Genomic DNA, 20,534 nt, shown 5'->3' with positions numbered 1-20,534 from the left:
AGCATTCATTTGCTTTTGCATGATAGCAGAGACGGTTATCAGTCGTTCTGTACCATCTGCTGCTGGTGTAAATTGGCAATGAGATGACGGTTATCTGTCGTTCTGTACTGTCTGCTGCTATCATGGGTGCCCCTGGCTGAGGTTGGCCGGGGGCGCAAAGGCAAAAATGGGAATGACTCCCCGAGTCAATCCCTCCTTTATGGTTTCTAAAAATAGAGTCAGTCCTACCTAGAATATGAGGCAAGTGTGCTAGAGAACCAGTGTATCAGAGAGCACAGCTGCTTCATGCCAGATCCCGCAGAAATGATGAGCTGCATGCCATTCACGGGGGGTGCCCCTGCAACAACCCCACCTGTTGCTTCCCTCCTCCCCCAACCTTCCTGGGCTACCATGGCAGTGTCCCCCCCATTTGTGTCATGAAGTTATAAAGAATGCAGGAATAAGAAACAATGACTTGTTAGTGAGATAAAATGAGGGGGAGGCAGCCTCCCGGTGCTATGACAGTCAAGGCAGGACAGAATCTTTTCTTTACACAGGAAAGGGAGGGGGCTGATGGAGCTCAGCCCCCAGTTGCTATGATGAGGACGGTTACCAGCCGTTCTGTACCATCTACTGGGAATGACCGAGAATAATTCCTATTTTCACCCAGGCACCCCCGGCCAGGCTCACCTGAAGCCAGCCAGGAGCACTCATGGGTTGATAACAAGGACGGCTACCAGTCCTACTGCACCGTCTGCCACCGGGCAGGGGAGAGGAGTAGATATTGCTCTTCACTGCTGCAGCATCGCGTCTACCAGCAGCATTCAGTAGACATAGGGTGACATTGAAAGAAGTCAAGGAATGATTTCCTTCCCTTTTCTTTCACGTGGCGGGGAGGGGAGTAAATTGACGAGCTATTCCCTGAACCACGCCGGACAATGTGTTTGAACCTACAGGCACTGGGAGCTCAGCCAAGAATGCAAATACTTTTCGGAGACTGCTGGGGACTGTGGGATAGCTGGAGTCCTCAGTACCCCCTCCCTCCCTCCATGAGCATCAATTTGAGTCTCTGGCTTCCCGTTACACTTGTCACGCAGCACTGTGTAGCCTGTAGATTTTTTTTTTTTCAAACGCTTTGGCATTTCGTCTTCTGTAATGGAGCTTTGATAGAACAGATTTGTTTCCCCATACAGCGATCAGATCCAGTATCTCCCGTGCGGTCCATGCTGGAGCTCTTTTTGGATTTGGGACTGCATTGCCACCCGTGCTAATGAGAGCTCCACGCTGGGCAAACAGGAAATGAAAATCAAAATTTCACGGAGCTTTTCCTGTTTACCTGGCCACTGCATCCGAGCTGAGATCGCTGTCCAGAGCGGTCACAGTGGTGCACTGTGGGATACTGCTGGGAGGCCAATACTGTCGAATTGCGGCCACACTAACCCTAATCCGATATGGTAATACCGATTTTAGCGCTACTCCTCTCGTCGGGGAGGAGTACAGAAACCGATTTAAAGAGCCCTTTATATCGCTATAAAGGGCCTCGTAGTGTGGACGGGTACAGCGTTAAATTGGTTTAACACTGCTAAAATCGGTTTAAACACGTAGTGTAGACCAAGCCTTTGTTGTCTCTCTCTCTCCCTCCCTCCCTTCCTCCCTCCCTGCATTTCCGGGGTGCATGTTGGAAGAGTGTATTCTAAGAGGGCTGGGGAAGAATGGGACCCTACCAGAGGCATACACATTGTCTGGCCTCATGTAGCTTAGGCAAAAAAGATAATACAGACCAGGCTGCCAGAGGGAGAGAGAAGAGGAGGCTGGAGGCTTGAGCTAGTGCAGAGGCACTAGGTTTTGTGTGGCTGGACTGGCTCTTGTGGACACTGAATCTGCCACGTTTGCAGGAGTTGTTCCTGTGACTTATCCGTCCAGCAGAAACCGTACCCCCTTCCCACCCATCCCCTACAGGAAGGGATGATCCAGGCTAGTATTTGGTTGGTTTTTTTGTTTTTTTTTGTTTTTTTTTTACAGTTGGGTTTGTTTATGAATTGGAAATTAGTCTAGAGTATAGGAAAGTCAGATTCATCCTCCCATCCAAATATATCTGAGTGTCCTCATTATTGAGAGGTGCAGATTCTGCTGCAGATTTATACACAGAAAAATACTAGACAAAAATAACTTCATTAAACGAATCTTCACAGCATTATTTGGAGCTGGAGATATATATGTAACTAATAAAACATTGAAACAGCAATATGTCATAAAACGTGGCACACCTTCCAAAAGTAAAATCTCTTTGGGTACATATAACTGGAGCTAGAGATACAATTTCCAGCTCGGCTGAACATAACCTGCATTAGTTCTGATTGAACTAGTGCACTAAAAATAGGAGCATAGCCATGGCTGCATGAGCAGCAGGACAGGCTAGCTGGTCCAAGCACATACCTAGAGTTTCCAATATCTACACAAGCTGCAGATTACACCTCCAGCTACAATGTCCTTATAGTAAATGCAAGTTATTGTGAAGGTACTATTATTATATGAGATTTAAAGTCTTGGCTCAAAGTGTGAGTTTCAGTTTGTACTTACAAATTATTTGTTAGTACTTAATTAGGTTTTAAGGAAGAATAGTATGCCTTAGGGTACATGTTTTGCATATACCTCTACCCTGATATAATGCGATCCTTGGGAGCTAAAAAATCTCACCGCCTTATAGGTGAGACTGCATTATATTGGGTTGGTCCCATACGGTGTACGAGCAAGAGCCGGTACGCCATGCTGGACTGGACCAGCTTCCCCGGTAGTGATTTAAAGGGCCTGGTGCTCCAGCCACTGTGGAGAGCCCCAGGCCCTTTAAATCACCGCTGGAGCTCTGGCAGCCGGACTCAAGTGGGGATTTAAAGGGTCTGAGGCTCCCCGCAGTGGCCAAGCTCGGCTGCCGGAGCTCCAGTGGTGATTTAAAGGGCTCGGGACTCCACATGAATTCGGATACAGTGCAGTAAAGCAGCGGGGCTTGGGTGACGCTTTAAAGGGCCACGGGCTCCCTGCTGCTTTACCACATTATATCCGAATTCGTGTTATATCTGGTCGCATTCTATCAGGGTAGAGGTGTATTTCAAGGAATATGTGCCACAAAAATTAACTGAATGCTTTTACAGTTATATTGAACATTGCACGACCACCTGTTGCCTGTAATTCTCTGTCATGTAAGATGGTTTCCAACCAATTTAGAGCTTAAACTAATTCCACAGTATACACAAACATTCATTGGCCATTATGGATTATTATAGTGAGAATAATTTTAAAATTCCTATTATGAAAGTTGTATGCTTTGGCTTAATGTGTCTGTCATTGTGAAAGAGTACAAAATTTTCTTCACTGCTTTATTAAAGTCATATTAACAAAAATTTACATTTTAGGGATTTTGATAGACATTATGCAAAATAACTTCACTTCATTTCCACACCTCAAAATTTAGCATTATACACTACAGTTGAACTTTTCAAACCTTAGGTGCCTAAAGTTAGATTCCTAAATCGATATTTATGCACTTAAATAAAAACAATTAAATTAGCACTCTAAAAAAGTAAATGTTTAAATATAGATTATAAATCACCTAATTTTCAGGAAGGTTGAGCATCCACAAAATCCAATGGTGTCCACAGGAGTTATATATGTTTAGCCACTGTTAGAGACAAGGTACTGAACTAGGTGAATCTTCATTCTGATCCAGTTTGACAAATCCTTTGTTCCTATTTAGGAGTCCAATTTTAGGCGCCCATGTTGGAAAATTTAGCCATAAATTGTAAACAGTAACAAACAGGAAAACAAGATACATAAAACATTAAAGTATAGTAATACAGCTAATTTCTAAATTTCTTCATGTAGAAACTGCAGTGTTCTAAAGCAGCAGAATAATCTGCAAAACTTGTAATTTAAGACTTAAATTGTGGAAATCTGCATCTGCAAGTATTGGATAAATGTAAAGTTATATGCCAAAGTAATGGTTGTTAATCTTTACAGAGGGCACCTCCATTATGAAAAAGAAGCCAAATCAAGCTAAAAAGGGGGTAAGTTTGTAATATATATTTTGCCCCATATCATTCTGTAGAATTTAAACTGCAATACAGATTTTTTTTATCTAAGTGTTTCATGCAATGACTTTAAGAACATAAGAATGGCCATACTGGGTCAGACCAAAGGTCCATTAAGCCCAGTATCCTTTCCTCTGACAGTGGCCAATGGCAGGTGCCCCAGAGGGAATGAACAGACAGGTTATCATAAAGTGATCCATGCCCTGTGACCCAATCCCAGCTTTTGGCAAACAGAGGCTAGGGACACCATTCCTGCTCATCCTGGCTGATAGCCATCCATCCTGAGACATCTTGACTGTTTTGTATCAGCAACGATATGCATCACTAAAACAAATTAGAAAATCTGAACTATGACAAAATATCTAACAATCTTATAAACAAAATATTTTTCTAAACTCTCTTGTTCGGCTGCATTTGTTTAAATGTTTAGTAGTAGTAGTAGTAGTAGTATTGTGGGGTGGAGTACTTTATCATCTGTAAGTCATTTTCTGATTTCATATGATAATACTGAGCACTTAGTGAATCTGGATATATATATGCAATTAACTGAATTAAGTAGACATTTTGTATACGTACCCGAGAGCAGAATTTACTTTGTATATATTTTTATCATGTTCACGGATTCAATTACATTTCACATTTGCCCCCAATTCTGCAAATCACTGTATGCAGGTGCGCTGCCATTGAAGCCAGTGGAGCTGTGCTTTGGCTTGTAGGTACATTCTGCATTAAGTGAATTAGAGGAGCAGGGCCTAAGACTTTTTATGACAGTATTTTTATGTTAAAAATAGCATTACCTTCTCTGTGCTCACCCTCCTTCCCCCCAAAATAAAAAGCCTTCTGTCCTGTGTACTTTGAGATTTTTTTAATGGATATAGATAAATTTAATGCAGAAACTAACGTTAATGTAATGTTAAGGTTGAGAAATTAAACATATGAGAAATACGAAATTGCAGTTAGGCTCCTATCCCAATAGCAGTTGATGCTCCTTTATATTATATAGTATTCAGTACAGAAGTTATCAGAATAGTAACAAGGTCTGACAAACTGCAGGAGGTTCATCAGGCTGTAATTGCTGTTTGGAAGACTAAATAAGTTCCTGAATATCAAAAGCTTTCTAATGGAGGCCGAGAGCTGCATCTAGGAACATATTGCTGTATGGTCTCCACTCTGAATTTTTATTACTGATACCAGATGCTGTGGAATCAGGTACAGTGCTTGATTCTTCTTTCAAAAAAATACTAAACCATAGGACAGTTAATATATTTACCTATAGAGATAAAAAGAACAGGAGTACTTGTGGCGCAGTCTCTAAGGTGCCACAAGTACTCTTGTTCTTTTTGCGGATACAGACTAACACGGCTGCTACTCTGAAGCCTATAGAGATAAAGCCTTTCTTTTTTTTTTTTTTTCTTTTTAAAATAAAGCTTGGTGCCAAAAAAGGTGGCTTGGGAGCTCAGAAAGTGAGCAGCAAGAGTTTTAATGAGATTGAAAAGCAAGCACAAGCTGTAGATAAAATGAAGGAACAGGAAGATCTACATGTCAGTAAGAGAACTGAGAGGGAAGAACCGTTGTAAGTATGAATTACTTATAGAAGATAAAACACAACAAGTAACTTTGTTAGATTTATCTACCAACATTTAGAATAATGCCAAGTACTATTTGGTGCAAATAAAGCTTCAATTGATGTTTGTATTTTACTGCAATAATGTAGCTTATATGTGTTGAAAAGTAACTTACAGAAAGCTATGTTTATAAAATAATACCCACAACAACTTTCTTTTGTAAAGATGAGAAACTTTTTTGGCAATAGTGAAGAAATAGAATGAAACACGGTTTCCTAGTTCATCTTCTGTTAAAAGCAAGGAATAGTTTGAGTACTGTTACCTATACAAATCCATGATCGAGTGCATCAAGGACATCCTATATCTTTATCAGAACCTTCTAAAATGCTTTTGCCTGTGAGTTGCCTCGTGTGTTCAATAGGTAATGATCATTCAGACCCAAAGCTATGTAAGGAGCTATGTACCCATCCTGTCCCGTGGTTTTTTCAGTAACATTTACATCTATTTGAAACCTCTGTAGCGTCTTCCTGCAGATTTCAGATGGCTGTCTGTTTTTCTTTCATTATTTCTAGTTTTGTGGTCGTTCTCAATGAAGTTAATATATTTAGCAGTTGACTTTTTTGTAAATTTATACTGTTGCAAAATTAAATCCTTCTTTTCCTGGAGCCAAGGGCACCCTCCTTTAAAAACCCATTCTGAGTTCCCCAGGTTGTTTGTAGCCTATGGGGGTCATCCAGAGTTCAAATTATTACTTACATAGGGCTTGTCTTTGCTGCAGTGTAGCTCAAGATATATCTCTAATGTTATTCCTAACCCAATTCACATCCACACACAAAATCTCTAGCTCAAGGTGAGTGGTGCTTTAAACTCAGGCTTGCTGACCCATCAGGGTATGTTTACGCTGCAGCTAGAAACAAACCTCCCAGTGTGGATAAATAGACTGAAACTACTGGAGCTTGAGTTGGCACACTAAAAATAGTAGTATAAATGTTGTGGCTTGGGCTCTCAAGTCCACTTGACTCCCTGAGTCTGAGCTCAAGAGGGTAGCCCAAGTTGCTGCTGGAGCTGTGATGTCAACAGTGCTATTTTTAGTGTGCTAGCTCAGACACCACTAACATAGGTCTACCCTGGCTGGGAGGCTTACTACTGGCTGCAATGAAAACATACCCTCAGAGGGTATTGGTTGTGAAGCTCATATAATGCTGAGGCTTGAGCTAGTAATGCATTGGGGATGCAGCTACAGGCTACAAGCTTGAGTTAGCACAACTTGTTAGATGCCTGTCCAATCACTCTGTGTAGCTCAGGTATTATGCCACAGTGTGGCAGCTCTGACATGAACTATGTTAGCTTGAACTCTGTAGCTTGACCTAACTGTTTTGGTGAAGATAGACACACAGTATTATCACATTGTTTCCAAACTTACCATGATCTTGCACTGGATCTTCACTCTCAAGGGGTTTAGGGCATATTCTACTAGCTTTAAGGCAACTACCATATTTTGTCTCAGAAACATCCCTATAATAGATAATAGAGCTGCTATCTGGAGCTCTCTCCATAACTAAGAAGCATTAACCTCTATATATGTCTTCTAGTTTTGTTAATGAATTTGAAAGACTCGTTATATTTTGATTTAGTTATGTCCTCATCAGGGCCAGTATTACTGCTCGCCAATCTCCAAGTGTGGGTCTGTGAAGACAGTACTGAATGAAGGAAAACAGGCTACCCATCTGTGAATGAAGTTCTTTGCATGATTGTCTTCACAGATCTGTAGGACCCATGCTGTGTTTTTATTTCTGTGGAGTCTAGGTAGTGGAAGGATTGGAGGGACAGGGCTGAGGCTTTGGGCCTAGGAGCTTGAAACAGTGAGGAAGCATACATGTGACCTTCATGGCCAGAACCCTCTAGAAAATTCTGGTGGTAAATGTGGGGTGCACATGCATGCCCCAAATATGTGGATCTCTGGCAATCTTGTCTCACTCCAGTTATAGGCAAGTCTCCTGATTTTTTTCCTTAAAAATGCTTACGCTTTGATTTGTAACCTCTAGGTGGCAGTGCATACAAAATTTAGAGAAGCATGGATATACTTTAACTTACCCTGGGCTCCAAACAATATCTCTGCTGTGTTTAATTTAAAAAAAAATTGAAACATTCAATAGGACTTTATAAAATAGCTAGAATGTAAATGTTGCTTTCAACTCACAAAAGTTTTCATGAAAAACCTGTACTCTTTTCTAAATGTAGTGCATCATTTAAAACCCTGTGTACAAGATTTCTAGGGTTTTAATCTTTTCTCTCCTTCTGCTGTTTTTGTGATGTGTCCTCTGCAATAGAGTGGATAAGTGGACTTATTCAGAACCATCAACATGCTATTTATTTTAACCAGAAGTAGATCTGAAGGTTTTATATTGCTAAAATATCCTTGATAAACTGTGGTCTTCAGCTCAGTCCTTAAAATCTTGGTTAGTTGGTTGGTCTTTTAAAAATTTAAGTCTAGTAGAAGTTTCAAATTGAACTTGGCACGACCAGTTTCAGTTGCCCTATAGTAGAGTCTGCTGTAAATGGGGGAATTAATAAGAACTTAATATACTTGCCCAAAAGATATGCACTGGTTTGAAGACATGTATTTTTTTATTTTCTTGATTTCATTAATGCTTTCACAGAGGTGTAACAGTAAGTCTATTTTATTTATAATTGTAAAAGTCAAAATGCATGTTTTTAGAAGTGAAAGTTTTCTCAGCATATAAAAATATGCACGGCTTCAGAATGGATAATTCCAAGAAAAAGCTCCTTTCAGTTACGTTTACTTCTAATGCAGTTTTTTTTATTTCTATTGCTATATATCCATTTGCCCAACTATCATAACTGCTTTAATTTCCATTGACTGTTATTTATACACCTTTTTATGTCTTCCATTGTAGAACGCTTTATTCAGTGAATAGTAGACTTAAAGGAGTACATGAAGGCTTAAAAAGCTTGCTTTCCTTTATAGACCATCTTCAATTTAGTGATTTTTGGCCTATTTTTTCAGATTTACTATTGTGCATATTGACTTTTCTGGGATATGTATGTTCATATACAGGTTTAAAGAGTTAAATTTAAATGTTAAGATGTTACGGTAAGGTTGACTCTTCAGTTTTAGCTAACGTGCTTGTGGACAGAAAATGACAGTAATCAAATATTTAAGATTATATTTTCTCTCTGAGAGAGGTATGTAAATATCTCACTGTTAGAACTAGTAGGATTTATATATTCGTTGAGAAAATATACTTCATAGCCTTAAGATTTCATTCTGTAATTTGCTTGTCACAATCATAATATTAAACGTAGTTTGACATTTGCACTCTTTACTATTTGAAGAAATATATCCATCTTTATAAGATTATAAATCATATAAAGACCAGACCTTTCCCCCCTTGTGTTTTTGGGTGATGTAGTATAACTATATATTCATGGATATGTACATTTATGACTTAAAAATGTACATGGTAAGGAGTCCATTATTACTGTAGCTAGCCACATTGCCACAGGAATAAAATTTCCCAGATGTACCTTAATAATTTTTAAGGGGGCTACTAATATGTTTAAAAAGTATTTTTGAATATGCATTTATTTTAAGTACACCTTTGCTACAAGATTTTAAATGTTACCTTCGTGGCTGAGGCAAGATATTGCATACTTCTGCATTTTGGCACTCTTTAACAACACTGTATTGCTTTAGGGAACATCCTAATCAGCTAATTATGGTTTATTTAAATCAGCTGTAAGGGGTTAAATTGGATACATAACATGGAGTATTGTAATGGCTTGTTAGCATTCTTTTGTATCAGATTGGCTGATATGCATTTATAGTGAAATCCTTTTGAAACTGAAAACACTTAATGTACATGTACAGTATCTAACCCTCAGACTGAAATATCTGATTAAATCTATGTAATTCATTTCCATTCTAAGATCTTCTGTGAAGGGTTTGTCTTAGCCGGTTTTCTTCATAAACTTCTAAGCATTTGGATTTATAACAAAGGCTGATCACATTCTTAACTACCGATGGTATAACAGTACTTGCTATCCTGCTACTTCATTGATATAATCCAAAAATATTGAGGCAGCATGATTATATGTAGAAATGAGAGAGCCAGAAGGCAGAACCAAGCAAAGGGATCAGCATTTTGAAGATGGCTTTTAAACACATAGTGGAGAGACAGTACTCTTTTTTAAAAATTCTGTATATGTGCCAATTACCAGGCAGTCATGTCAGAATACGTTATCACAAAAGTGACAGTAGATAGTTGAGGAGATCAATTGATCCTGAGCCCTGAATTGAATTTAGTTGGACTAAAATTTCATTAGCGTATGACAAATTTATATTTTTCACCCATAATACCCAGATTTTCAAAAGAATGATTGTCTGTCTTTGTGGGTGAAGTTTACACTGGTGTTTTACATGTGCAGTTGATTTGTGGTTGCGAATCAGATAGAGAGGCTGGTACTCTAATTGACACCTATAAATCATTTTGTGGGTACAAAAATACAAGACAGAAATTTTTGAAACTTTATCCTTAGTTCAAATACCTTTGTTCTGGAAAAAAATAAAAAAAGTTTAATTTTAAAAGTTCTACTTGATTTACATGTATATTAAAACAAGTTTGTATAAATGTGATCTTGCATGTGTTAGGATGTTTATATAAACTCAGTGCACTTGCTTGAATCTCACTTTACATGCTTAAGTAGAAATATGCACATACTTCCCCATTCACATAACCCCTCTGTGCAGGAAATGCAAAAAGTACATTAAGATAACCTTATCATTGAGATTTTACATGCAAAAGTTTGGACTCCTGGGACAATTATTACAGCAACCCTAACTTTCATATGTTGCTCATGTTAGAGGGTTAGTCAGTAGCATATACTGTTGTTAAGGTAGCACAATTGTTCCCATTACAACACCCTTTTCTGCAGCCCAGCATCTCCCACAATTACTGACATCTGGGCTGCTCTCCTCTCTGCTGCTCACAGAGGCAAATCAGAGTTTCAGGACTGCATGAACTAGCTATGCCCCCTCAGTTCCTGCACATTTCTCTGCCTCCGTGGCATCATAGCATATGGATGGCAGTTTTTAGTGCTCCTGCCTTCACATCTGCCTGGGGAAACTTTTTTGGTCAAAATTTATGGCAGTGTTGAGCAATGATGCTCCTCCCTTCAGGACAGTTTTTTTTAGCTGGGTATTGGAACTCCTGTCATCTCAGCTGCAGTGCCTCCCTACTGGCTCCTTTTGACTTCCAGGTATGCCAGAGCAGCCTAAAAAGCACCAAATGACATCCAAGTGCTGGTCCATCAGTAAGACTGCCCTTCCAGGTTCAGCAGATGGTGAGTTATGCCCAGTCTGCACCAGTGTTACGTCCCTACCTCTATGTCCTGGGGCTGTGGGTTGCACAGGCATGTAGGATCCCAAACCCTCTGGAGCAACTGTGACTCCAGTGTGGGAAAAATGGATTAGGAGACTGTGGGGACAGGCTTCAAGGATGACAAGGGGGACCCCAGTCAGCTGACTTAAAGGGTAAAGTCCCAAGGGGCCTCTGGAGAACAGAAAGGGCAGACTTACAGGATCACACATCCTCTCCTTCACAAGTCCTAAAATGGGTCCTGAGTGCCCTCGTAAAAGAAGTAGGGCTTGTAAAAAACATCCCCTTCCCAATTCAGCCAGAAGGGGTCTGGAAGCTGTTCCCCTCAGGGGGAATGGGACCCAGCAGAGGAGGATTTGGAAAGAGATCTCATGAGTGCATTTAGGGCCCTCAGCAAGGCTTGCTGCAAAAGGCCTCACCGAAGCTGCAGTGGAGCGTGTATGCTCTCTAAGGAAGCTAAAAAAGCTAAAAAAAATCCAAGAAAGCAAAAACAGGGAACAAAAAGGGTAGAAGATCTAGGAGCTATTAGTCTACTGACTCCTCATCCTTCACAGAGAATGCTGAATTGTCAGATTCTGACTCCAGTCAGGATCGGGGAAAGACTCAGTAAAAGTTTTTTTTTTTTTTTCCTTCTGAGAAATTCATGGCCATGTGCAGCAAGGTTGTATCCACTATTGAGATTCAGTCTTAAAAAAATCTGGAGTAAGCCTCTGAGCAAATTTCTCCCCTCTAAATCCTCCCCTGAAGCTGCAATTTCCCTACACTCCTTCAAGGATAATAGTCAGGGATGAATGGGATAATGAGATTAACAGAAATTCTCTTTGCGTCTATAGAATTCATATACCAAAAGTTGATGCTGACTTGGCATCCCTGGCTAAAGGTATGTTTATCCCCTCAGAAGGGGAGTTCTAGCCTAAGGATTCCCACAGATAGAAAAATGAAGGCCAGAATTTATAACAGAGACTGATCACATTCTTAACTACAGATAGCATAACCAACTACTTTAAAGACTTTGAGGCCTCCTCGGCTTCTTTCAGGGCATCTCTAGCAGCTGCTTGATTCGCAGGGGCATCTCTCTACTTTCTGGAGGATTTCAGAGCCCTCAAGGATAGATATCACCCTGACTTCAGCTCTGTTTTAACTAAGGTTTCCCCGACAACCACATTCATTGCTAACACATCAATGGAGGCAAAGAGATTCTCAGCCAAAGCCAGGTCCTCAAAGTTGGTGACCAGGTTCTGTCTATGGCTCTGTCACTGGAAGGTGGATAGCTATGCAAAGCAGGTGCGGTGCCCTGCCAAATTCATGGGAGCCCTGACTTTTTGAGAGAAACTAGACAAGATAGTGGTGGCAGTGCTGCAAGATCTAAAGAGTACCTTCCATGCCTTTAAAAGAAAGGACAGATTGGCCTTAATCCTCTCATAAATAACAGCAAAGAGACAGCAGGTTCTCCAGAGGAAAGCAGTGGAACTGTGGCTCAGGAGGAAAGACCTGACAAAATCCTGTCATTCCCGAAGCCTCTTTATGACAAAGACCACATAGGTCTCTGCCTGAAGCTGAAGATTGGAGGCAGGTTTTCCAATATCCTGGAAGTATGGGTTGCTTCAATCATGGACCAGTAGGTCATGTAGATAGTGAGTCAGGGATACTCTAAAGTCACGGGCTCCACTCCATCTGTTTTTCATCCAGTCTGCCATATCTCCCTGTAAAGAATGGTCTAATCCAGAATGAGATTTCTGTCCTGGATATGGGAGAAAGAGAGTGTTCCCTCTGAAGAAAGATTCTCAAGGTTCTTTTTAATTCAGAAGCATACAGAGGGAATCTGAGCCATTCTACAGCTCAAAGGGCTCAACAGGTTGATGAAGAAACCAGTGTTTCAGATGGAGACCCTAGCCTGTTTGGTATCTCAGAGCAGCTCACTTGGCCTGCCAGGCTTTCCTGTCTCATCTGAGGGGCAGGATGGTTCAGATCCTGATGGACAACACCACTGCCATGTTCTATATTAGCAAGCAATTTGACCTCCTTTTCCCAAGTGGGACTTGTACTGAGAGCCCTGACAGACCATCTCTTCAAACGACTTACATCAGTGTCATAATTTTATTTATCCATTAAAACTTGTCTTCTGAAAGTCAACATGTCTGCCAGGCAGTGTCAGAGCTGGCGGTGCTCTCTATGCAGTAACCTTACTGCATGTGTCATGAGGATTAAGTGGTGCTCAGAACTCCAGAATTGTTTATTCTGAAGGTACACTGTTCTTTCCAAGCTTCCCAAGGGGTGCTTCTACATTCATTCTGTCCAAGGACGCAGCATCCCACCTAGGAGAGGTGGCAGTCCTTAGATATCAGAAGGGCTCTGAAAATTTACCTCAAATGTAAAGAGTCCACAAGGAGATCCAGGTACCCTATTTGTATCCTTCCATCTGAAATGCCAAAGACTCGGAGCCTCCAAGTCCTTTTTTGCTAGGTGAAATAGACTATGTGTTGTGGAAGCATACAGGGCATCAGAGATTCTGGTTCCAAAAGGGGTCAGGCACACTCCCCATGATCTCTGGCAACCTCATGGGCAGAAAGAGCTAAAGCATCCTCAGGTGGCCACCTGGTTGAATGCTATCACATTTATGAAGCGCTACAAGGTAGATTTCCTATTCTCTGGAGAGGCATACTTTTGGCAGGAAGGTTCTGCACATGGTGGCCTGGAAATTATTTTGCTTTTTGAATAAATATTATAGATGGGGATGGGTACCATTTTCTTATTTTGGATCTTTTCTGTAACCCTCCCTACATCTATTTGCTGCTCACTACTTCCCAGACTTCAAGAATTGTGGGAGACACTGAAAAAGAAATTTTCCATTCTGCAGCTGATAATTTCCTTTCTGCTGGCATTGTCTCCCACAGTTCTATCCACTTTGGCTGGCTTATGAGTCGAGTCAAATATTAAGTGGAATAATTATCGGGCAATTATTATCTCTGGAATATTTGTTATTAATGATATTATGCAGATGTTACGGCTTGGGAATAATTCTATAAAGCAGCTACAGGAGGACATGGCCACATGGCTCCAATACTGATTCACCTCCATGAGCTGTATAGAGAGGAGAGTAGCCAAGATGTTGAGAATTGTGGGAGACACTGCTAGCAGAAAGGAAATTATCTGTAATTTTTTTTTCTCCATTTTACTTATAACGTCCTGAAAAATTCCTTCATTAGGGCTGAAATTTTTTCTAATTGGTCTGCCTAAAACTGAGTTTGTTGATCAGAACACATTGGCGAATGAAAAACAGACACAGGGATAGATATCTTTATTAACTTAACACTGTCCATGCACCCTCTCTCTCATACCAGGCATTTGACTGGATCCAGAGTGGAGTTACAGGGTTCTCACCATGTAACCAATAACTTGTGGTAGATCCTCTTCTAGGACTCAGCTCACTTCTGAATCTTATTGCCACCCTCCCTCTCCTATTCCTCCCATGCTGGGATAGAAAGTACCAAAAGGGATTTCAGTTTGAGAAGACTTCGTGTCTCCCCATCTCCTTGCGGCAAAAGGTCCATCAGACATATCCCATTCTCATTTACTTCTTTCATTTTAGCCTTTATCTGTATTGGACACAGCCTGCAAGTTTTGATGAACTAAACACTTCTGTATTACCTCCTAATATTTAAATTTTTATTCTTACTCCTTTTAACCTAAACCGTACCTCCACAATTCTTTGAGAGGGACAAAAAACTTTCTAAATTTTGTCAATTTACCCTTTTGGGGGAATATTTTCTTGACCCTAAAAACAGGTGATCATTTGGACACACAGCATCCTGGAAACACAACTAGATATATACCTCAAAGGGAGGGAGGGTGGGGCAGCAATCACAGCAAGTTGACTCCTGGTTGCCTGGGAAGAAGGGCAGTCATGAGAGCCAATTAGCCCCCTTAATTGCTTCCAGCTGGCCAATGGGAGGCAGAGAAGCTTCTATCCCAAGCACACTCCCATATGCAGTTTGAGGCGCAAGGAGTGGCAAAGCTACAGTCTGAATGTGAGCTTTCCCCCTTCCTGGTTCAACCAGGGCCGCCCATCCTCCACGTCCACTATGATATGAGAGGAGCAGTTTTTTCCTTTTTATGTAGAGGAAAATTTTTTCACCTATTTCAGTGGATAAAGAATACTTTGTGGCTACACTTTTTTAGACTGTGTTCAAATGCTGGTATATTTGGATGCTTGAAACTTGGCATGCAAATACTCCTTAGTGAAGAGTAGAGTATATGGTACGTTTTTGTGGCAGGGGAACGTATGGGTTGACTTAAGAGAGGAAAATTGTATATCAAATTTTCACAATACAACAGTCTAAAGCAGTGGTTTTCAAACCTTTTTTCTGGTAACCCAGTTGAAAAAAATTGTTGATGCCCGTGACCCAACGGGCAGAGGGTTGGGGCATGGGGGCAAGGACTGCAGGGTGGGGCTGGGAATGATGGGTTTCAGGTGCAGGAAGGGGCTCTGGGTTTGAGGAGGGGCTCAGGGCTGGGGCAGGAGATTGGGGCATGGGCTTACCTCGCACAGCTCCCAATCAATGGTGCAATGGAGGTGCTAAGGGAGGCTTCCTGCCTGCCCTGGCATCACGGACCACGCTGTGCCCTGGAAGTGGACAGTAGTAGGTCCGGCTCCTAGGCAGAGGCACACAAGCAGCTCTGCACGGCTCTCTCCCACAGGCACCATCTCCCCAGCTCCCATCTAAGAGCCGGACTTGCTGCTGGCCACTTCCGGGGCGCAGTGCGGTGTCGGAACAGGTAGGGACTAGCTTGCCTTAGCCAGGCAGAACTGCCAATGGGACTTTTAACAGCCCAGTTGGTGGTGCTGACCAGAGCCACCATAACCCAGTGCCTTACATTCCACAACCCAGTACTGGGTCGGGACCCGCAGTTTGAAAACCACTGATCTAAAGGTGTGCAATTCGAAGCAGACCACAATTGCATACTTTCTGAGCTGTACATCTATGTTTAAACACAGATTGAGGCACTGGCTATTCTTGCTGACCCTTCTGTCCCTGACTTTCTCCTCTAGCCACCATATCTATCCAAAAATAGTTTATTTGTAATAATTGTAAAAACTGAATCTATTAATACTGAGCACTTAACTTTTGGATTTCCTGACTTATTTTAAGGTTCCTACAGCAATATTAATTTGGCCATTTTATCTCTATTGTCAAATGGAGTTTTCTGTTGCTTTTCTACTGATGTTACTGGATTGGGAACTAAGAATTAATTTACATTTATTACACATCTGTGTATTTTTGTTTTAGTGTATCATCTTTACGATTGGCTTACAAGGATCTTGAAATTCAAATGAAAGAAGAAAAGTTAAATATAGCTGGTAAAAAGAAAACTGAGATAGACAGACTTGGCATGGGATTTGGCAGCAACAGAAGGTATGTGAAACTATTAAAATGCTTTTATATAGCCCTATAAATTTATCCTTGACTTTATGCATGTTTTGATGAGGGAAATATAATTAATATCACAGAGATCAGAAAGGAAATAGAAAATGCCTAATTGACCAGGAGCTATTTTTAAATCTTTTGCCAAAGAATCTAGTATTTGCCATTCTTGGAAGCAGGATACTGGACTTTATGGCCTGCTGGTATGGTAAATCCTATATTATGTACAGTGCATCTCACATTAAACAAAACAGTCAGCTAACTGAAGTTTGACTTTGTTATGTTCCCAAAGGATATTGTATCGTGCCTCTCCACCAAATTTCTTCTCAAGTTAACTGACTTATCAGGGAGCTAGCTGGTATGTTTTTACTGAGCTCCAAGTCCTGTAAGCTTAGAGCACAGCTCCTGTTTAGAGCTCCAAGTCATTAAAAAAGCCGGCTTAGCAAGCTTTAAAATCAGAGAAGATGGCCTGCATGTTCTCAAGCTTGTTTGACAGTGTTAGAAAATATACAGTGCAGACTTCAAAGCTTCCCCCTCTGTCCCCAAACTTTAATTATTCATCGCTTTTGGATGTCATATATTGGTAAGCTTTCTGATTTGTACACATTTTAAAATATATTACAATTCAAAAGTATGTTTTTTGGATGTTACCTGAGATCTTCAGAAAATCAGGGTTACAATTTTCTTGAGTTCAGAGTTGTACTTAGTGGTCTCTTTACAAGTTAATGCTTTATTTATTTATTTTATTGGTACAGTGGCATTTCCCATTCAGTAATCTCAGACATGCAAATGATAGAACAAGAAACACCCACAACTGCAAAACCAAGAAAAAAATACAATGATGAAGATGATTCTCATTTTTCTTCCCCTAGTTCAAGGTAGTGTATTAAAATTTTTGTTTTGATGTGGTAAAAATATTGATATAAAATACAAGACAAGGCAGCATGGCACACAACTCTGCATCTGTTATGGTTTAGAGTGAACCAATTTGAATGGAAAATTTGCGGAATAGTTGATTTTAATATCTCAGTGACAAACATTTATCAATAGTACCTGCTTATATTTTTGAACCTTTTTACTATTTCTATAAGTGAAGGGCAGGAAGGTGGGAACCATTTAGATTTCCTTCTGCTGATTGGTGCTGCGTGTTTTTTTGTTTTGTTTTTTTAATCATCTATTTTAAATTGGGCCTGCCGATGGGTCTATTTTATATGTTGCATTATTTCTTAATTTGTGTGTGTGTATCTGTAAAGCCAGTTGACATATGTAGGGGGTAGGAAAATCTGATTTGTTACCATTTTGGTCCAGTGGGTTCTGCATCATGTTAGCTTATTCTCTTTCTTTACTTATTGGTCCTCTTAGCATGTGTAAACTAACTCTCAAACCTAACAATAGGCTTCATATTAAAGTCTGACACGAGAATGCTGAGATTAGATTTATTCCAATCAATCAATTATACATCTCTGCTGTCAAACATGGAAAACTTACAAATATTTCAGATGTATCACTTTCATATATTGGTAAGCTTTCTGAACTGTACACATTTAAAAATATTTTACCATTCAAAAGTATGTTAAAAAACAAAGGAAAAATGTTAAATATGTAAAGTGTTAAATTTTCGTTCAAAGCGCATATTTATGCATGATAGATATTGCTATCACTGGAGCAAAAAGAGCAAGTCCTAAAGGCCTTAATTGCTATGAAACAGTTGTTCATAGATTGAGGTAGGAGCAGATGGTGCTTTTATAAATCTTAAGTATTGGGTTGCTGCCAAAGAAACAGGAAAAAATAGGCTTTGAAAAATTGTACCTAGTTACCTGCAATATGTCAAATTAAAACACAAAGACTTTAACATCACTACTTTGTAACGTAATCACTAGTTGTAGAAATGCAGGCATGGTACCAAATACACAGGCAACAATGCTGTAAAATAAAACATGACCCATTTGAATGCTTCTATTTATCCCATGAAAAGAGCTCTTATTGCTCTCAAATTATTCATTAGTTCCCTGGCAGTCAAATTATGAATTATGGAAGAGGTTTTTATATCTTTGTTCAATAATTAGAAGATAAATCATGACCTAGCTGTTTATTTTTGTAGTAGTCATGGTAATAGCAGAATTTAATTGAAACTGGTGTACAAACTCTCCACTTCAAAGAGAATGTAGCCAGTCAGTTAGATTTTGCGGTTTCTACCACAACAAAGCTCCTTCATTTTTAGCCATAGCTATGAAAGAGAGGAAGATTATTTTAATGTTGTCTTAATAAACATCAGAAGACGAAATAGTTTAGCTGGAGATCAGACCGACAATACATATCTGTAATATAAGGGTAAAATCCTTTTAAAAATTGTAGTGTCTTCAAAAAAGAAACAAATCTAAACAGTTGAAAGTGTAGAAATTTAAGTTAAGGTACCAAACAAATGGGAATTTCCCTTAGTCTTTTTTGTTACATTTATTAAATATTTGGCATTCATTGGGAGTTGAGAAGCAGAACACTTCGCATAGTTGTGAAACTCCATAGGGCAGGAGAACAAGGACGCAAGGAAATGGGACTTAGGAACTCTGTATCAACCTTGGCTTTTGCTCCAAGCCAGTCTCTGAGTCTGTTTCTCTGTTCTCTCTAATTTTGTTGTTGCTGCCCCTCACTGCTTCCCATTGTCCTTGCACCTTATCCTTACCAGGCCTCTAAAAGCTACAGAATTGGCTGATGGCCTCAGTAGGTAAGGAGGAATGATGGACTTGATGCAGCCTCTACTGTTGTCCACTACAGTTCTTGCAGTTATATGCCTCCCCCTATACTGGAGGACCAGGCTAGTAGGATGCATATAACTCCGAAGCTGATGTGGTAAATAGGAAGGGCTGCAAGATACTCTGATACTAAGCCTGTGGAGCTTGGAGCTCTGCTGTCACTTTGGACTGGTGGTGGATGAAAACATAAAGAGTTTTGTAGGAGTGTCACAGATTAGGAGAAGTGAGAATAAGCTACTTGTTGTGCTTTCCTTCCTGCAATTTACTTCATATATGATACCACATTGTAAATCCTAAATACTCGTCCAGTGTTTCTCAAATGCAGCCACCAGTGAATTTTTTTGCATCCACGACAGCCTCCAAAGCATGGACGGAGATTGGGGACAGGGCAAAGCAGTGCCCCCTCCCTGCAGTGCCTAGCTGTTGCTCCTGAATAGCTGTTACTGAGGGCAATGAGATGTGCTGTTTGATGTTTGTGCTGGCGTTGAAGCAGGGGTCAGCACCCTGTACCACGCAGCCTCCTTGGGGGTTCTGGGCAGCACCTTTGGAGACATGTGGTGCCAGTGTGCGTGGCACCAGAGGTGACTCTTGTCCAGGGGAGCAGCTGCCTCCACTGACAGCTCCCCCACTCCCACCCCGCTGGACACAGAGAACTTGGGTCTCTGCAGGCCCACCTTCCCTGGAGCATGCTCTTGCTGAAGGGCTGCAGGAGGCAGGGGCAGAGAGATGGGTTTGTGAGAATCGCTACCAGCAAGAATTGGTTCCTTACAGTTCTGATCCATGTTTAGCAATGGTAATTTATACCAGCAGGGAATCTGCTCTGTGGTTTAGTTTTTAACAGTTCCTAAAACACCTAATTGATAATCTAATCTCTGCCCTGCAAAATACCCATTATTTTAAGTTTTTTAGAATTGGGTGTCAGTGTGGATTCCACTGTAGATGTGTGTGCGCACGAGAGAGGTTTGGTTTTTTTTGTTATTGTTGCTTTTTTTTTTTAATAGCAGTATCCATTGGGGCCATGCATGTGCCCTGTATCTCCTTGTGCCCCTGTACAAGGGTGTAAATGATAGGGTGGTTGCAATCCTACCTCAGTTCCCTCTTACCCAGTGTGACAGCAAGATAGCACTTGATGAGTGTCCAACCTGCTAGTTCTTAGCTCAGGCTAAATTCCTGCACATCTTCAAGAAAACCTTCAGAACTACCTTTGGTCTTCTACATCGACTGCCATGAACTTTTCATCCATCTGAACTGAACTCTGCAGTCAAATCATCTGTAGGCCACTCCCAGCAGACAGACTTCCTGTACAGGGCTTCTTAAACCTTCAGGCTTTAAG

At 40.6% G+C, this 20,534-nt stretch overlaps 1 protein-coding gene across 2 annotated transcripts in view; it reads left to right on the top strand.

Moving 5' to 3' along the window:
- The window catches only part of ARFGAP3 (ADP ribosylation factor GTPase activating protein 3), an 81,833-nt gene that overhangs the window by 45,084 nt on the left and 16,215 nt on the right, over nucleotides 1-20,534 (top strand). For both annotated transcript variants that reach the window (XM_050919748.1, XM_050919739.1), the window contains 4 exons: nucleotides 3,994-4,040; nucleotides 5,492-5,637; nucleotides 16,317-16,442; nucleotides 17,207-17,329. In XM_050919748.1, coding sequence (XP_050775705.1) covers nucleotides 3,994-4,040; nucleotides 5,492-5,637; nucleotides 16,317-16,442; nucleotides 17,207-17,329 — 442 coding nt within the window. The remainder of the gene's footprint in view (nucleotides 1-3,993; nucleotides 4,041-5,491; nucleotides 5,638-16,316; nucleotides 16,443-17,206; nucleotides 17,330-20,534) is intronic.

Source organism: Gopherus flavomarginatus, chromosome 1 (assembly GCF_025201925.1).
Source record: "Gopherus flavomarginatus isolate rGopFla2 chromosome 1, rGopFla2.mat.asm, whole genome shotgun sequence".
Lineage (NCBI taxonomy): Eukaryota > Metazoa > Chordata > Testudines > Testudinidae > Gopherus > Gopherus flavomarginatus.
Note: the sequence above shows the minus strand (reverse complement) of the source record. Positions and strands in the feature narration are given on the sequence as shown.